The 19840-nt window shown below is 35.9% G+C and overlaps 1 protein-coding gene across 3 annotated transcripts in view; it reads left to right on the forward strand.

Moving 5' to 3' along the window:
• ARK2N (arkadia (RNF111) N-terminal like PKA signaling regulator 2N) overlaps positions 1–19840 on the forward strand; it is a 77382-nt gene that overhangs the window by 41040 nt on the left and 16502 nt on the right. Inside the window, exon 3 of one of the 3 annotated variants that reach the window (XM_081253019.1) lies at positions 12753–12935. The exons of 1 other annotated variant lie outside the window; for it this stretch is intronic. In XM_081253019.1, coding sequence (XP_081109145.1) covers positions 12753–12935 — 183 coding nt within the window. Of the gene's footprint in view, positions 1–1132; positions 2891–12752; positions 12936–19840 lie in introns of those variants that run through there. One more of the 3 variants, XM_081253020.1, reaches the window with a different exon arrangement.

Consider the following 19840-nt stretch of genomic DNA (forward strand, 5'->3'; position numbering starts at 1 on the left):
ATGTAGAGGAGCATATCCTATGAAACCACTGTTCTACTTGCTATTAATAGCTGTACACTAGTCACACATTTGGAAAGTGCTGGATCATGTGGAAGCAGATTTCTTTACTGCAGGACAACTCAGAGCCGTTAATGTGCTCTCCAAAGTGGGGAGGATATGATTTGTAGCATATCCCAAACTTAACCACAAAACTTTTTTTTTTTTTTGAGGCATACCTTTTAGCACCTTGCACAGACCAGGGTTTATAAAAAACTGACCCAGAGGTATACATGGATTATGCATATCCTCTGTGGGTTTTTTTTTTTTTTTTTTTAATTTGGCTAAGTCAGGTCTTAGTTGCGGCACGTGGGGTTCTCGTTGTGGCATGTGGGATTTTTCCTTTTGGCACTCAGGCTCTAGAGTGCGCAACCTCAGTAGTTGCAGCATGTGGGCTCTCTACTTGTGGCGCGTGGGCTCTAGAGTGTGTAGGCTTAGTCGCCCGCGGCATGTGGGATCTCAGTTCCCCCACCAGGGATCGAACCCATGTCCCTGCATTGGAAGGCAGATTCTTAACCACTGGACCACCAGGGAAGTCCCCTCTATGTGGTTTTTCCATAAGGAAAAAAATTTTTTTAACTTAAAACAAGAGCATTTGATAAAAATCAATTAGCTGACAATTATTGTATACTGGTTTATTATGGGTCAGCTGTCAAAACAACTTTTAGAATTTTAAAGTCATAGTGTGAAAATATTCAGAGGTGCAGTGGTTTTCAATCAAGGCTGTACATTAGAATCACCTGGGGAGCTTAAAACAAAACAAACCTCTAATGTCTGGGAGCCACCTAGGTTTTGGTATTTGTTAAACCATTCCAGGTCTTTATGTTCAGCAAAGGTTGAAAACCACTGTTACAGATTAATAGTTAGTTGTATAGTAACAGAATACACAGTCCCCTGCAGATTCAGTGAAGCTATGAAAAATGGTAGTATCATGTTATGTGTCCCAGAATTACCTACTTTTGTTTGGTTAATTAATTTAAGTGCCCCTTATGAGTGCTATAACTATATGGCTGTTCTTAGTAATGCTTATGCCATTTTCCTGAATAAGCATGTCTTAATAAAAATACAGTTTTCTGATTTAACCATGTTTTATCAGATGGCCTCAGTGTCTTTAAAGCTGACTTCAATTGTGCTGGGGGATCTGAAGGAGCGCCCAGGGAAATTTCAGGATTACTTGACAGGGGTGCTGTGTGTGATAGGTGCTGCATAGGCAGTGTCCTAGAAGAGGCCATGAGCTGTTTTTCCAAGATGCAGAGGCAGAAAGAGGAGAAGTTCCTGGTGTGGATGGAAAAGCTAACTCTACTTGACACTGGCGAAGAGAACAAGCATCTACTGGAACCCAGGGAACTTAAAATGCAACTAGTTGGCCAAAGAATTTCCCCTGTCGCCCAATCAGGTGCTTACATGCAGATGCCTGATTCCCAAGAACTGCCACAGCAGCCCTTTGTGACTTGTCTCAATGTTGACAGTACATTAGAGTTCTCAGAGACATTACAGTTTTCCAATTAACTTTGCTGAAAATGGGAATATTACAGAACAACCTTTGAATCTATCACAAAATTGTGTTAACTATCTGCTTTTTGAATTGTGTAAGAAAGAATATGCTTTTGCCCATTGGAAGTTTCTTTTGATGATGTTTTAAAAATGATAATAGTAAACAGTTTCTTTTTAAAAAATTAGATATTCAGAACAGAGTTTGATAAATTCTAGCTTGAGTTTTGTTACATGTGGTTTATACGATGGTAGGAGTGATCCTCATCTTTATGCTTTTTTCATGCAAAAATATAAATAAAATATAAAATAGGGAATCTTAGTGAATCCAAGGTAGGTAAGTAGTTAATTCCCTGAGAGTCTCTTAGCATTATTCTCTACAAACACTGTTGACTCCCTTCTGATTCCAGTAGGAGGAATGATGTAATTAATCCCTCTCTGGAGGTCATGAGTGATTATATTGCATGAACATTTTTCTATCATTCTTTCGTATGTCATTTAATGAACTAATTTGTTGAATTATATTAAATAGCCTTTGTATGCAGGAAGAATGAATTATTTTCGAGCAAATTAATGCTCTGTACCTACTATGCAAGATACTGTAGGGAAAGCTGATTAGAAAGGAGTTTGATTTCATACATGAGAAAAATAGTAGTTTTCATTGTTACATAGATAAATTTTTATTTTGAGCTTTAACTTAAAGCTCAGTGCTTGAGCCAGTAACCTGGCAGACATCATCCAGTGGAATTGTTTGGTACTCTGATGTAAAGGGTACCTCTAGAGGATACAGATGAAATGGTCACTCTATTAAGGGTGTGTATTGAATGGCTTTTTAAATTACTAGTGACTAAGTGTATTGGCTAATGTACTACCAATTTAATTTTGTTTTCAATCCCTAGACTGAAAAGAAATGGCATGTTAAAGAGCCCATGGAGTGTGTCAAAGGGGAGAAAATAGCACAGCATTGAAAGGTTTTGCAACATGATAGATTTTTAATGTGTGGCCTAGGACTGGGAGATACTGGTATTTTATCTTTTCTGGGTTAGTAGGAATATTGTGAGAAAAAGCTAAATTAGGAAGAAAATTTTCAGTAGGAATATATAACTTTGCTAACATTACCTGGTTTTCTTTTTTTTGCGGTACGGTGGCCTCTCATTGTTGTGGCCTCTCCCGTTGCGGAGCACAGGCTCCGGACGCGCAGGCTCAGCGGCCATGGCTCACGGGCCCAGCCGCTCCGTGGCGTGTGGGATCTTCCCGGACCGGGGCACGAACCCGTGTCCCCTGCATCGGCAGGCTGACTCGCAACCACTGCGCCACCAGGGAAGCCCTACCTGTTTTTTTTAAATTGTACTTTCTACTGGGTTTACTTACAATAAAAATTTAGTAGTCTTTCCCTTCAAATTTATAACTTAATAACTTCTCAATATGAATAAGGTTAATTATTTTAATATTTAATGTAGTTGGAACTTTGGAAAAGATCTAATTCTGTGTTTTGCAAGAGGAAAGATAGGTGGCATATTTGGAGTTTCATGTATAGTTGACACAAGAACAACAGGAGTTTGAATTGCATAGGTCCACTTATATGCAGATTTTTTCCACTAAATATGTACTGTAGTTCTATACGATCTGAGCTTGATTGAATTCGTGGATGCAGAACCACAGACTAACATTTTATGTGGATTTTCTTCAACTGTGCAGCAGTTGGGAGCCCCAACCCTTGTGTTGTTCAAGGGTTGACTGTATAAACAATAAAGACCTCTGTTTTATTTTAGTAATTTACCAGTAACTACTCAGAAAAATTGTCACCACTTTTTCTATTTAGTTCTATATTCAGACATTTATACCTTGTAAATTAACTGTAATAGACTGAGTCAATTTATTTTGCTTTTCTAGTTTTGAAGTGAAAAATGACTATTGTGTTTTTTTTCTTTTTAGAACTTGATATATGAGAATTGGGAGTTTCTCTGAAATGATAGTGCAACACTTGTAAACTACTTCAGTCAATTTTTTTTTAAATTAAGTTTTATGTCAACAGGAAGAGCAGATTGGTTTTGGGTGACTGACAGGTTTTTAACTAATCTGTACTCTTTACTTGTAGTTGAGATGTTTTCAGGGACGTTTGTTCTGTCTTCAACTTCTCCCTGGCATCACAGATTTTACTAGACATGGATTCTTAGATAAAAGAAAATGTTAATTTAATTTCAGCATGTTAACATGACTGCTTTTCTATGCATGTATAAACTGCTTCAGGCATTTAACAGATTTCTTTTTTGTTTCATGATTTAATAATATTTCATATATTAAGCATATAGTGGAATGCCTTTTAATTTTAAAATAGAAAATAATGGATCCTTTAAGAATAACATATAGACATATTCCTAGTATTGACTGGGATATATTCTAATTCTTGTTGTTATTAGATAACAGAGTAGGAGATCTACAGATTTTTTTTGCCTTTTCGAGAAAAATGTCAATTGAATGGAATTATCACACATAGGTTTTAATAATTGATATTCAAGGTAAAAATAATATTTTGAATATTTGAGAAGGTGTTGAACAATAATTTTGGAAAGCCTTGTCTATATAATTTTGGATACAGATGTGGAAAGAGAGGTTTTGATAGAAAGAAAAGGAACACCAGAATATATTGATTTAATTCATAGAATATATGCCAAAATATTAAAATTTATTCTGAAGTAAAAATTGACATTTTGTGGTTTGGAGAGTTTAACCTTAAGAATAATTTTATAGCAGAAACATATATACAGATTTCCCCCTGATTTCCAGTTTCTCACAGTGCCTTGAAAATGTGTTGCTGTCTTAAAAGAGTATTGTTTTGAAAAACAGTAGTTTTTTTTAATATGAGTTGTGCTTTAAAGTGATTATACCTTTTGCAGATTGCACAATTTAAAAATTCTTCTTTCAGAAAAATTTGTTTTTGTATTATGGACAAAGAAGTATTAAGTATTTGAAGTAGTTTTAATAGTTTTTAAAAAACTTGACTGCTGTTGTGGATTGTTGAATTCTCTTTCACTGAGGCAAAGTCTGTATTCCTAAGATTATAGTACTTATACGTACTAATACAAAGAAGTGGGAATTATTTTTGGATTATGTGGTGGCATGTTTATGTAGGTACTGTTTTACAAGTGCCTAGTGGTCTTCCCTTAACTTCCCTTTAATTCCCTTAATTTTCCTAGAATTTTAAGAAGGTTAAGAAATATATCCTGTTTGGACTTTTTGTAGTGTATAAAGGGCTAATGCTGGACAGAAACTTCTTTCAAGTTATAGCATTAATCTAGACATGGTCCAAATGCTTTTTATTTAAGAATATAATCCCGTATCTGGATTATGTCATCTCTAATGGGTACATAATGGAATTTAGTTGCTGGTATTTAAAAGAGGGGGCAGTGAAGATAAATGTGTTTTCTAATAATCTGTCTATAGACTGTTTTCTGCCTAGTTTATACTAGTTCAGTGTTCGAGGACATTCGATTCCTAATCATTTTAAGAGAATTTAATCAGCAGGTTAGAATTATCAGGTTATTCGAGCCACTCATTAGATGATAACTTTTAATTATATTGATGTGTACTTTGTGTGCTTATTAAAACTTGAGTGTAATAAGAGCTCAAATAAAATTTTAATTTAGAACATAGTTCAGTAAAATTAAAATCTTAAAACTTAATATTTTGCATGAAGTGTTTTTTTTTTTTTTTCTTAATTTAGAATAAAGGTTCTTCCATTTTGGGGCTCCAAGAGAAAAGCCTGTTTTTTGTTACCAAGTCAAAGGAATAAGCCTAGTCTCAAGGGGGTATGTTTGTGCACGTGCTCGTGTATGTGTACCCACCTTCAGAATTTTGAAATAATTAATTCTGTATTTTTATTAATGTTATAGTTGGCAGGTTGCTGGAGACATAACTATGCAATCGTCTACAGGGATTTTAATGGATTCAGGTCATTAATATATCCATTTATTGCTTCCTAAATGTGTGTTGAAAAAAAGTTGCCTACATACTAGTTAAGGTGATTAGTTAAAGGGAAAATTTTATTTCTTAGATTATCAAGTAAAGGTTTGGACCACTTGTTTGTTTTCATTAGCCGACTGAGTAAAAGAATATACATGAACTAGTTTATTTTGCATCATTGCTTTTGTCATTCCTTAGTGTTAGGTATATTTAACAGCAGAGACTCTGGTCTCTGGGTCAAGGTATAGCTCAATTTAATTAGATTTATTACTTAAAATTTATATGCAAGTCCGAATATTAGAAATGAAGTCATTTTAAATGTATTAAATCTGCTGTTAATGAAAGAAATGCTATAGTGATTCCTTTTGTTGAGCAAAACAAAGCACCCATATTGATATGACTGATAATTTTCATTTTTAATATACAGCTAAATTTGCCTGATGGTACAGTTATATGAAAATTATAGGAAAGATGGTGAATAGACTTCATGCTATGTATCATCATTTGTTTAGAGTAACATAGGCAAGTTATTTCACAGAAGGTGAGTTTTAAAAATAATTACCTGTTATATTTTGTTTAACTTGTATTGATTTCCTCTCTTCTGTTTGCATTATTTAAATGGTACAGTGAGGGCACAATGAAAAAGATTTTGTGGAGTTCCACATGTCAGAAAATACAGTATCAAAACAATTTCAGCAAATTTATTAAACTGAAAATTTATTAATTTATTATTAAATTTGTTCCAATAAAAATTGTTCTCAAAGAATAATTCTCAAAATCTTCTCTAAAAATGGTGTATATGCCCTTAATCATTGTACAGATAAGAAACGTGTCTTTTTAATTTGTCTAGAACAGTTGTATGAGTACATTAATTGTAATCAATGTGAATAACTTCCAAGTTCTATACTTTTCATTTTTTTCTTGATTTCTATTTTTAATTTCTCTGAAGTTTAGGAAAGTTAGTGGGGATTGAAACCAAACTGTTAGTTTACTAGTAATGAGTAGATCTTTTCATAGTATCTTAGATTACTACAACTTAAAGTAGAAGACATCCTAAGAAATGAAGGAATAATAATCCACGAGGAAATGTATTCTTTGGTAATGAAGGTATTCATATTATAACTTTAAGATTTGGGAAGAATGTTATCAAATTACTGTGATTTTAATTTTTATTGCATTTTCTTTATATCTTTTACCTAACTCTTCATTTGAAGTGTATCAACTAACCTAGATAAATAAAAATTTTAAAAAAGAAATGTTTCTTGTTACTCTATTTAGGATCATATTATATTAGTTAGAGTGATTCCCTGCCAGTTAATTCACATTAGGTGTTCCTGAGTCAGGAAACCTGCTTTTCCTTAATGAAATGAATGGCATTAGTTTGTAGGTATCACTAATAATAGATTTTACATGATGTCTTTCGGATAATTTTCAGGTTTTTTTGTAGTTGGTATATCAAAAAAGAAAATAACGAAATACCAGTGTTAACATAAAAGGTGGAGATTCTTCTCTTTTATATGTCCTTCTAAGTTATCCTATTAAAAATTGAGGAATATTTAGAAAATATCAAAATTTAGACTACATTGAGGAATAATCAAAAAGCCGGGATGGATGTGTCTTTTGCAGGGTACATAGACATGAGGATGTAGCTAAAGTCATATCTAATTTTCATCTTCTTCCTTCGTGTATGTAATACAGATATTTTAGTTTTGTTCTCTATAGATCTGAATCCTCAAAGCAGTAGATTGTGGATTTGTCCCTGAAATGCAAAGATAAATTGAAAGATGGTGACCTCTTCAAGTGCCCTGTTTTCTGTATTTAATCTTGAATATTTCCTTTTACCTCCTCTTTGATACTTTCAAAGATAACTCTTCATCAGTATCATAGGTAACTTTTCTGGGTGGGCAAAATGACCTGTTTTTTGTCAGTATGATGTAAGAACAGATGTAATCCTTACAACTTTATTCCTTCCTTGGAAACTATAACATCTAAATTTTTAATAATTGAGATGAGTATAATGTGAAAAGTACAAAATAGTTATTGACTCAGTTTTGTTTTAAAAATGGTTTTTTAACTCTTAAACACAAAATTTCAGTGCTGCATTTCATTTTTTTTTTTTGCGGTATGCGGGCCTCTCACTGTTGTGGCCTCTCCCATTGCTGAGCACAGGCTCCGGATGCGCAGGCTCAGCGGCCATGGTTCACGGACTCAGCCGCTCCCCGGCATGTGGGATCTTCCTGGACCGGGGCACGAACCCGTGTCCCCTGCATCGGCAGGTGGACTCTCAACCACTGCGCCACCAGGGAGGCCCGTGCATTTCATTTTCATTTAGCACTATCTTCTTATTTTTCTTTTTGCTAAAATAGCTTTATGCTACTATTACAAAGAAAAGATACACAGTTTTTGGTATTTAAAGTTGTTTTTCTAGAGATGGCCCTTTTCTATATAGATTTTTTGTCTTTTCTGGTTGATGTAGTTATCTTTTCCAAGAGACGCTTTGAAAATGACTGTTTTCTTTTTATTCAAATTGTTCTCTCTCCATGTGTGTATATATATTAATATATATATTGATTGATAGTAATAAAATACAGCATATGTATTCTAAAGTATTTTTTCTCATTTGCAAAATAATCAATTTTCATCTTGGTAAATATTTAGATGTGTAATGAAAAAGCTGTTTTCTTATTGGGTAGGTTCTACCAAAATGCAAATTCCCTTCTGCAACTCTTGAGGTTTTCCCTTTTTCTCAATGCCTCAGGCCCACACCTTATTTCCCCTGCACCTGTTTTCCTTACTTGGTCACCACACACATGCTCCTCCTTCTTAGACTCCTTGGCTAGGTAATTTCTAAGAACTCTTCTTTTAGATATAACTTTTTTTGAATCTCACTATCTGGATTGAGGCTGAGTGTGATTTCCACCCCCTCCCACTCTCCCTAGACGTTGTAGATAATGGCACTGGGTTTATTAGGCCCTTTAATGACTGGGGCAACAGAACCTCTGTGGGGTCCTTTGCAGCAAGGTCGATTTTTTTTCTCTCCTAGTGAAGGGTTTGGGGAGATTGGCTGTAGTAAAGAGGAGAGAAGGAATTTATTCTGGGTTTTATTGTATATTACTATAGCCATTGACATGGGAATTGAATGAGCAAACACTGTATTTGTCCATTTGCCCCACCTTTTCTTGGGCCTAAGATTTAGCAATAGTTAGAGAGAAGGGAGAGTGGTGTTTCCAGATGTCTCTGGGATACAAGAGGGATTCCTGTTTCCTAGATTTGATTAGATTTCATATTGGGAGACTGACAAAACTTGTGTTAGTGGAAGGGCTCTCTCTGTAGGCAAGAATGATGCCAAATATGAAATAATCCCAAATGATCTCTATTTGGCTTTGAAACACTTGCATATGAATACATCCAAGCTGACATTTCACTTCAAACAAAAATAAAAATACGAAAGCCAAATGTGTGATGACCTCAGTAATCCCAGCAAAGCATTTACTTAACAAGTGGGTTACTCTATGACCAATAGAAGGCACCAGCCCAGTCAGTGATGATTTCTCAAAGCTTTTTGCTTGCAGGCTGTGTACAGCAGAGTTTACATACAAAGATAAGCAAGCAAATAATGAAGTAGGGTAGGTGCTAATTATAATGGAAAGGTGGGGCATTGGACCAGTGTTTGAACTGTTGTATTCTGTGTTATGTCTTTAACCTTCACCATGACCCTATGAACAAACTGAGTCCTACAGTTAAGAAGTAGGCAGGGCTTTAACCTACGTATTTGCTGCGAAAACTCTGTGTACTTCCTATGCTGCTCCCAGTCTCATTCTGTATACTTCCCATTCCCTCACCACTGATACCGACTGTAAACTATTCTGGTTTCACCTACCGAGGACTCAAATTTCTCATCTGTAAAATGAGACTGGTAAATTATGTATTCTGTAGTTCTAAAATTCTGTGCTTTTTGTTGTTAACTTTGAAAAGAGGGATTTGTCAGAGATAAACGTAGTAGAGGATGTTAGGCTTTGTTTTGCTTTGTTTTGCTGTTTCTGTGATTCAGATTTTTTCCATGAGATTTAGAAGAGAACATATTCGAATAAAAGGAAACTAATTCATAAAATTAAACATTTGTCGATAATAATACAGAAGGTTTAAAGTCACACAGGGGTAAACTTCACTGTATCAGGAATGTGTGATGAACAGATACATCTGTATTTTGGTATTTGAAAAGTTAGAACCTGTTTATAGACTAGGAGGTCAGAGAGAGGTTACAAACCTATCTAGCATAATATAGACAAGTTGATGTTCTTAAATAAAACATAGTCGGTGGATTGCTTGACCTTTTATTTTTCTTCCCTTGTAATGAGCAGCAAAAATTTCAAGATATTTCAATCAGGAGAAGAAACAGCACTTGGATTAACTACAGACCAAGTAGTTATTAAATAATTGTGTTAAATTTACCTTTATAGAGAGATGCTCTTAATAACTATAGAAAAACTAGTAAGTTCATCATTATAAATTGATGTTGTAAGATTGACAGATACCAAATGGGAGAATGTACGGTTTGGATAACCTTTTATGTTGTAAACATGGACTGCTTAGTGACTGACTACATTTTAAATTGGAAATGTTTCCATGTGTAATTTTACTTGAAGTGACTATTTTGATGTTTTTGAAAGTCAAAATAATCTTAGTAGCGGTGCAGTTGTTTTAACAATCAGCGAGAGGAAGGACAGTAGCTTCATGTTTATTCCATCCTGTAATGAATTGGTAGAGTCAAACTGGAAGCGTAGATAGCTGCTTCTGTCATTAATATGCTGAGTTTTTTCTAGCTCCTCCTCAGTGGTTTGATTTTATTTTTTCCTTCAAGAGATACTTATTTTAAAAGGATCTTACCTGTCTCTTAATTCTGCTGTGTAGCAAGAATCGTGTTTTAAAAGAATATCACAGATTGTCCCCATCAGTTAGCTAATATTCACACTTAGTGGTTCAAAGTCCAAGCTCTGGGGCTAAGTGCTTTAAACATATCTTATTTAATTTTGGTTTGCTAATAAGTATAAGATGACCTTGGAACACAAGATCCTTAATTGCGGTTTCTTGTTGGAAGGCAGAGTCGGAAAGGCAACCTTTACTTTATTAAAGTTGATATGGTACTGACTTGTCATTGTTTGAATATACTAGATATAAAAATTGACAGTGATAATTTATTTTAATTTTTAAGTATAATTAAAATGTGAAAATATTACTGTCTTTGTTTATGATGAATACTAAATTTAAGCTAAGCTATAAGGTGTGCTGTTTGGAAATATGGAAGATACAAGAATGAAGCCAGATAACAAGTTTATGCTTGTATGTCCTACTGATGAAGACTTTCAGACAAGTTATTTCCATGGGTAGGTGATGTTACTCTGCATGTACATATACACTATACTTTTTGCATGATTTCACATGTAGGAGTGGTACAATTTTGACTTGACTGTTGACCTGTTGCCTCAATTTGGTGGTGGTGGGGGGAATGTGAGGGCAAGAGGTTGTGAATGGTACTTGTGATATAAATTTTAAAATAAATCACTATTTTTTTTTCAAACACAAAACACTTAATAAAGCCCTTTTAAAAATAGAACGTTTGGTCAAATAGTCAATATTGTACTTGACCCTCATATCTTCTGCAACCAAGTATTTGGACATCACACAGTATCTTGATTCCATAATAATCATTTTGAACTCTGACGAGAACTCCATAAATGTTACAGCTTTCTTTTCTTTTTAGAAAAGAAAAACCTCAGACATGAACCAGTGTTTTGCTATTTAATCTAAAATCCATTACTAACTGATACGGAGGCCACACTCTTGAATTTTATGAACATGATTTACCCTTTTGGGAATTGGCAATTATTCTTAAGTAGTCAACTGAAATTGTCATGATCGTCAGAATTTCATATTGTGACATGTCTGTTCCTTATACGGTGGCACTTAACAACTCATGTACTTTCATGTTTGGTCATTTTTTATTTTAAAAATGTTGCTACATAAACCTATGGCTTGGGAACTTAGTCTTAAGGGATAAGTACCCCAAGTGTGTTCCACGTTTTGTTTAGTGACAGTTTACACAATGGATGTTTGTATTAAAACAGTAATCCTTCATTGTGTTTTATTTTAATGATTCGTTGGCATATGTATTCCTTCATAGTCAAGAGTTTCATAAAATAGGTCTGTTTAATGTTAATTTGTTGGATGATATTAAAAAATCTTTATGGAAATAAGTGATTTGCTTTTGCTCTTCATCAATAGCTGTTGGGGGAGGAAAAGCATTTTAGTTTAAAATGGCGGTAGTAGTAAGGGATGTGTTTCATAGTTGACTGAAAACTTTATTTTTGCTTTCTGCTTTTATATTAGAAAAGGGTAGCGTTTTAAAGCATGTATCTATTCTACAAGCATGAACATTGAATTATTTTAGCATGAATCACTGCAGTGTAATTACTTCAGAGCTCAGCTGCCATTTTCAGCTAGTTAGGGTGATTTGGAGGTAGAAGGGATCTCTTTTTTCTAAGAATTTTAACATCTTCCTCTCAAATAACCCATAAGGTTGTGTATCATTTCCTTGGAGTATGAGCTGGTTGTTTTTCTCAGGGAAAATAAAATAGAAATATCCCTCATAAGACATCCAAAGCGAAATCCTGAAGATGGATTTCATGAGCATTATCTTTTTGTAGAATATTGTAAGATGCATAACATCCCTAATATTATAAAAGAGCTTTACTGGAAATAGATGTCAGTCAAGTAGAGCTCTTACAGTAGAAAAATATATATTTGATTTTCTTCTCTGAATCTTTTAGGGACTTCTAGTATTAGCTACTAAGAGGAAGAAACTAGATTCATTCTCTTAAAATTTAAATTGAGCTTAATAGTTTGCATCAGTGTTTTTCTTTAAAAAATCAGTTTCACTTTCTCTGTAGAGTCTTCCCCTTTCTCTTAATCTTTTGCTCTTTAGGAGAATGACAGGAATTCAGTGTAACTTTTGTTCAATATATTCTTGTCTTTGTTCTTCATAATAACACCCTTTTTCCTCCTTCCCAAATGTGTCCCTCATCTTTGTAAGCTCGGGTTATCTCTTTCACTTTCACATCATGTACAAAATATTAGATTGTATAAAGTGCAGCTTTTCTGACCATGTAGAATCATAAGACAACTGGCATTTAGGGGGTCTTAGTTGCAGAAGTATTTTTCACCCCACAAGTTAGATACAAGTATACATTTTCTTTCCTCCCTAGATGGACCTCCAGTTGTAGCTCATTATGATATGTCTGACACCAGCTCTGAGCCAGAAGTGGTAAATGTGGACAATTTATTGGCGGCTGCAGTAGTTCAAGAGCACAGTAATTCTGTAGGAGGCCAGGACACAGGAGCTACCTGGAGGACCAGCGGGCTTCTAGAGGAGCTGAATGCGGAGGCAGGTTGGTCTCCCTCCCCCACCTCACCCCTTTCTCTGATGGTATAGTATGCATGTGTCCTGGCAGCTATTTTCCTTGCTGAGGAGAGCAGGCCAACTAAGAGACATCTGGCATTAGATGATTGTGGCTTCCAGGGTGCCCTTTATAACAGAAAAGATTTGGGTAGCATGTCATTCGTCTTTCCTAATCACAAGAAAGCAAAAATGAGAATATCTAAGACAATAATTGTAGGCCTCAGTAGACTTCAGTATATGTACTTCTTGAGTTAAAAATGCCTAACATGTAAAAATTACCCAGATGACCTGATACTACCTCCCACCCCCACCCGCAATCCCATCCCCACTTCTTAGTGGTTTCACTCACTTATCGACCTTGTAGTTTGGGGAGGGAGCTGTTACAATTTGCCCTGTGGGGCCGTTGCAGTGCAGTGTTGCACCGTTTCTTCTGCCTCTCAGTGTGCAGTGTCCCTGTTAATTCCTTTACAGTTGTTCTCATTTTGTCTTTTCCAACTCCTTTCTTTCCGTTGCTGTCTCTGTTATCTCAGGAAAATCTCCCTGTCTTGCATTGTTTATCTTGGTTCTGTGATGATTCTTAAGAGTGATATTTTATTCTCTGAGAAACCTGTTGCTATTACCTTTGAAAACCTTGCACAGTGCCTCCAAGTCTCCTTCATTATGTTCCTCAAAACTCTTTCTTCCAACATTCTTTCTAATTTAAACCTTTTTCTAAAAGTACTAGTGCTTTTAGAAAAGTTTAAGAGGTAGAGGGGATTGAGAGACAGGCTGCTTACGTAGTGTGTATTTTCTTTAATGTCATAGAAGGACTATAGTTTTCTAGTTAAATTATAAATTGCGTTGGCTTAATAACTACCTAAAATATTTTTATGGGAAATGAGTTTTGTATTACAAAAATAACAGTGGGTTATAATTTAGGACTTTTTATATTGAAATTGTTAGGAAGTAAAAGGGGAGACAGAATTCCACAGATCATTGTCATTAATTGTTCATTTCATAATCTTTGATTGGAACTGAATAAAAAAGTTTCTCTTATTTGTTGAGCTTCTGATTAATTTATTGTGACTAATTTTGGAACAGGACCTGGATTTAGTTTTAACTGTGTTGTGACTGCTAACTGCCTATTTAACCTTGGACAAGGTGATTCTCCTCTGGACTTCAGTTTTTATATGTATAAATACTTGATTTGCCCAACAAGGATCTTTTAAGTATTTATTAATGTGTATAAGTACTTTGAAAAGAATTAAGTAGTAATACTTTATATCAAAGGGGAGTAGTTTATCTTAATTTTTCATCCATTGACAGTTAAGTGATCCTTTCTACTTACTACCCTGTTTCCTTAGTCTTGCCATGAAATGTAGACCACTTTATAGTAAATTCTTAGGAAAAATATGAACAATTACTTTTCGTTTTTTTGCTTTTCATACAGAGAATTTTAATATTAGTTTGAACTATATGGAATTGTTAATATTTGACTTTCTCATCTACAACAAATTTAGCAGTTTAATATGAGTTAACCTAAAAGTGCAAGGCTTGGGGTCTTACAGTATCATTAAAGTCACTAGCATTGGGTGGGGGGGGGGAGCATCACATTTTCAGGTTCAAGTAATTGTTAGCTTGATTATTTAAAAATACCACCAGCCTTTGGTGCTTAGCTCTAAGCTCTAAGAAATAAAACATGGCAAAAATATTTGAGGAGGGAAACAGCCCCTCTCTACTCCAAAGCTCCCCTGAATTTGGTATTTAATGTCTGGTATTCCTGTGTATTCCTCCATACTTCTACTGCATTTGTTTTGTATCTGTAAACAAGCATGTTTTAATACTAATTAGTATTACATAGAAGGTAATCATTTGCAACTTGCTTTTTTAGTTCAACATGTTGTGAAGTTTGTTCTTGTTGATGTGTTGCTATAGTTCATTTACTTTTCACTGCTATTTAGTATTCCAGTGTATGACTGTATCATAATAGACTTACCCATTCTCTTCTTGGACATGTAGGGTACTATTCCAAATGATGCTGCCATTGACATTTCCTGTACATGTCTCTTGGTACATGTGTAGAGAAAGCACATGTGTGTGCTTTCTCTCTATATTACAAATCATGTGTAGATTTTTGTGTATCATAGGACATGGATATCACTGTTCAAGAGATCCCCATGTTATCTTCTTATGAAGCCATTTATTGGCTCATTCAAAGTTTTGGGTTTTTTTAAATACCTAACATACAGGTCTGTGAGTAATAAATAAAACTTATAATACACTGTAGTCTTGATGTAATTATCATAGTGGGAACCCATCTTGTGAATTTGAATATACTTACCATATCATAACAAAATGTTCATAGAATTTATTCTCAATTGCCAGTTTATAGTTTTGATACTTGGGAGTATTAGTATCAATTATATGGTCATTCTTGAGTTTGGAGTTTAAGATAAATGTTGTAATGGTTAATCCGAGTCTTCCTTCTCTCTCTCCCAATAAAATAAAAACCCAGTCACTGAACTAATTAATTAATAGCAGCAGTGGCTAATTGATAGCAGCATCTCAGACCAGGTCTACAGTCCCACTCCATTTAGAATCACATAAGCAATCATTAGGGATAGAGTAGCTTATCTCTTTTTCTAAGCAATTAGATGATGTTCTTGTAGGCAAAATAGTTTTTACTGTTTAGTTTTAGTTTCAACCAAGGAAAAAGAGTTGAAATTAGGAAAGCCATTGGTCAAGAAAAAATTCTGACCCAGAAAACTTTCTGAACTTTCCATTTCAGCTCTTGCCATTTGTTTACTCTTTCTCACTTGATGCTAGAAGTGGACAGTATAGTGGGTGGCGCCTGCTGCCAGCAAACAGCCTGATTTTAAACCAGCAGCCACTTGCATACTGTGTGACTTCAGGTAAATTATGTAAAGCCTCGGTTTTCCCTATCTACAAAACTTGGATAAAACTAGTATCCACCCCAAGAGGTTATTATACTGTTATGTGGAATAACATATAATGTGATTCATATAGGATGAAGTACACAGCAGGCCCTCAGGAATGCTAACTGGCATTATGTTAATACATTTATGCTGAAGTAGACTAAGGAAGTGATTAATGGACCCAGTCAGTGGATTTCTAATTTATTCTCCTGCCCTGGAATGAGTTGCTCTTGCTGCAGGATTTCCTAAACTTTACCTGAGTGTAGAAATTACCTGGAGTGCTTATAAATATTCAAACTCCTAGATTTCTCCCTGAAAATCTTGTAAATAGATCTGAAATGGGGTCTGGGAATCTAATCTGTTTTTAATAACTTTTGCATTAGACATGTTTAGGAAACTGTACCAGTATATCTGAAAATAGCTTAATTTTTGTTTATTGCTAATAATAGCTCACTGTAAACATAAATGTAGATGAGGCCAAAAGAAGCAGAAGTCTGAAGTACTCTTGGTGTGGAAGGCTTATAATTATTACACAATTTATTTAGAGGTCCTCCACCCCCGGAAATTAAAAATTCTAAACAAATGATCTCATTTTTTCCATCAGCCTTCTTCTTAAGAAGGTAGACTATGAGCTTTTTCCCCATCCTTAAAATAGGTCTGGTAATCTTGATTTGTCCATAATACAAGCTTAGTTGTAGTGAAGAGAAAAAAATCTTGGGTTTCCTGTTCTTAGAGTAGGGCTTTTTATGATCAGACCAGAATGACCATGTTTCTATTGTTAGCACTATTATTTTTTAATATGTTTGTTTGTTTATTTGTGGTTGTGTTAGGTCTACGTTGCTGCGTGCGGGCTTTCTCTAGTTGCAGTGAGCGGGGGCTACTCTTCATTGCTGTGTGCGGGCTTCTCATTGTGGTGGCTTCTCTCGCTGCGGAGCATGGGCTCTAGGTGCGCAGGCTTCAGTAGTGGTGGCTTGGAGGCTCTAGAGCGCAGGCTCAGTAGTTGTGGTGCACGGGCTTAGTTGCTCCGCGGCATGTGAGATCTTCCTGGATCAGGGCTCGAACCTTCGTCCCCTGCATTGGCAGGCGGATTCTTAACCACTGCGCCACCAGGGAAGCCCTCTATTGTTAGCACTTTAAAATCGTTGTATCAAGTCTTGTGAAGGAGATCAAGTTTCCTCTTGTTCAGCTGGTACATGTGGACTGTAAGATTTTAGATTTCTGATCTCCTTTTCTCCCACTTCTTAAAGTTTTTAATATTTTTGTTGAAAAAATTTAACACACGGTAATAATTTGTTTGCTTTAAAGTTAAATGAGTAGTGATTTAAGATAGTAATCAGTTTTATACCTAGCATGCCTCTGTCATCCAGTATGTAATAATTTTATATATTTCAAATAGTCTTAGGACTAGTTCTTAGTAGATATATGATTTAAAAAGAAAATGTTTGCCATGATAATTTAATTACTACCTTTTCTACTTTCTGATTTATTTATGTGTTGAAAAGATCTGTAGTGGGAGGACAAAAATTTAGAATTTTCTTATAGAGTGAAAGCAGTTATCTTTCCAAAGAGCTACACAGGGAAAGACCTACACAGAGACAACCAGCTGCCACAATAACTAAATATAAATCCTCTGCTTTATTTTCAGTTTAATATATGGTAATTGTGGTATTTACACTTTTTCTACAGAGCTTATTCTTATTCTAGAATAGGAGTAGATTACTACCACTGACAGTATTTGAAGAACCTTATAACACCTTTGACTCGCTTTTGTGTATGCTTTAGGCACTGCTTTGCCATTGGATTCCTTTGAGGTCAGGGGGGGCTGGTGCAGTGTGGGTATGGCCCAAAGTCCAGAAGAGTGTTGGGCTCTGCACTAGAGCTTCCAAAAGAATGTGTGACTTGCTGAAGAGGGTTACATTGAGAGAAAAGGACTAATTGTCCTGGCTCTGAAATAGAGGAGGGGATGCATTCCTGGCTGTTGGAGAATGCCATGGTGTCTCTTATAGAGCATGGGATCCCACAGGTTCGGTGTGGATCCCAGCTGACTTGTTACCTGAGTGGCACGTTTTATTTAATGGCTCTGAGAGGAGATGTGGTAGAACACTCACACCATTAGTCTAGAGTTGTTAACACTCACCAGGAAATTTGTTTGTACCCTCCCACTCCACCTCACCCCCCCAACCCTGCCCGCCTCCCCTGTTTTATCTTGTACTGACTTTTAGACCAAGCAATAAAGATAATGGCTACAAGAGCAGACCCTGATTTTAAGTGATCAGTTTTAGAGCATCATACAGGTTAACAATACTAAATGCCAGCAAGTTTGGATTATAAATTTTACGGCCAAAAGTGCACCGCCAAAATGGTTTGGATTCATCTGATAATGTAAAAGCAATATGTAAATTATTAGTTTCTGAATACATAATGGATGAATAAAGTTAGAAGAATCTTAAAGTTTGGTGATAGTTAACTTGCTTTTCTTTTTTTTAAAAGATTTTTAAAAAAATTTATTTTATTTATTATTATTTATTTTTTTGGCTGTGTTGGGTCTTCGTTGCTGCGTGCAGGCTTTCTCTGGTTGTGGCTAGCGGGCACTACTCTTCATTGTGGTGCACAGGCTTCTCATTGCAGTGGCTTCTCTTATTGCAGACCACGAGCTCTAGGCACATGGGCTTCACTAGTTGTGGCACACAGGCTCAGTAGTTGTGGCTCGTGGGCTCTAGAGCACAGGCTCAGTAGTTGTGGTGCACGGGTTTAGTTGCTCCAAGGCATGTGGGATCTTCCTGGACCAGGGCTCGAACCCGTGTCCCCTGCATTGGCAGACAGATTCTTAACCACTGCGCCACCAGGGGAGCCCCTGCTTTTCTTAAAATATAAAATTATGAGCAGAAGTAGCATAGTAATTTTTCATTTCGTCCCTCTTTAAAAAAGAAAAAGGCAGAGTGATGATATTTCCTGATCTGAAATGAGGCTATGTAGGTGATAGGGTCAGGATGAGGAGCCTAATCAATGAAGACTCGTTATTTGGAAATATTGATGACTGTGACATTTCACAGAACATTCCACAAATTGGAATTATAAATTAGAACTATGGAAATAGAGCTGGGCACAGAGCTACTAAGAATTAACTAATTCTGTCATGTTCTTGTTGTGTTTTCTTAATTTCTGTTGTTTAAAAGCATTGAGTAATCAGGGAAGAAGAGTTTGGCTATAGCAACCATGACTTCTTAAAATTTGCCTTTTTAATTTGGTTTAATTCAATTAGCTTCTTTATTTTTAGTATGGTTAAGGCTGAGCCCCTTGCTGTGAGTCTGCCACAGGGGGTTTTAAGTGCCTCTTGGGGCTCTCTACTCTTTGCTTCTTAGTGAGTAGGCATGGAGAGCTTGGGGTGGCTGTCCATACAGATAATGAGCATTCACATAATAATGAGTAATAGTGATAGCAGGGCTTAAAGTGGAGAGGGGAAGGAGAGAGGGGGAAGAAAGAAAGAAACTAAGTGCCAATAATGTTTCACATTGAGTGAAAGGAAAACTTCTTGGAAGATAAGGACTGCTGGTGTTGGTACATGAGGATGGAGGACAGTAGTTTGTAAGTGATCCTGATCCCCAGCCTGAGGTGTAGGAGTCAGAGGCCTGCAGGGGAGGCAGCATTTTCAGGAAAGTCAGGTTTCCACAAGGAGGTGAAGAGAAGGTTCAGTGCCATTTTCCATAGAGCTAGCACTCCAGAGGGCAGTGGAGTGGAAAGGTTGTGGGAAGGGGAGTAGTAGGTGGCTGGAGCAAAGGAGAGTAACAGCTGAGTAGGGGACAAGACAGACAAATGGGTGGTCCCAGAGGGTTGTATATTTTGTGGGTGGCGAGGAGGGTGGAAGTACGTTTTACTTCTCATAACCATTGGTTTTCCTCCTGCCTCTTCCTAATGCTTTCTCATTTCGCACAGGCGGCGTTTTTGGACTCATACTGTTACTTCCACCGCACTATTCCTC

The sequence above is a fragment of the Mesoplodon bidens genome (genome assembly GCF_964165515.1).
Source record: "Mesoplodon bidens genome assembly, chromosome: 13".
Lineage (NCBI taxonomy): Eukaryota > Metazoa > Chordata > Mammalia > Artiodactyla > Ziphiidae > Mesoplodon > Mesoplodon bidens.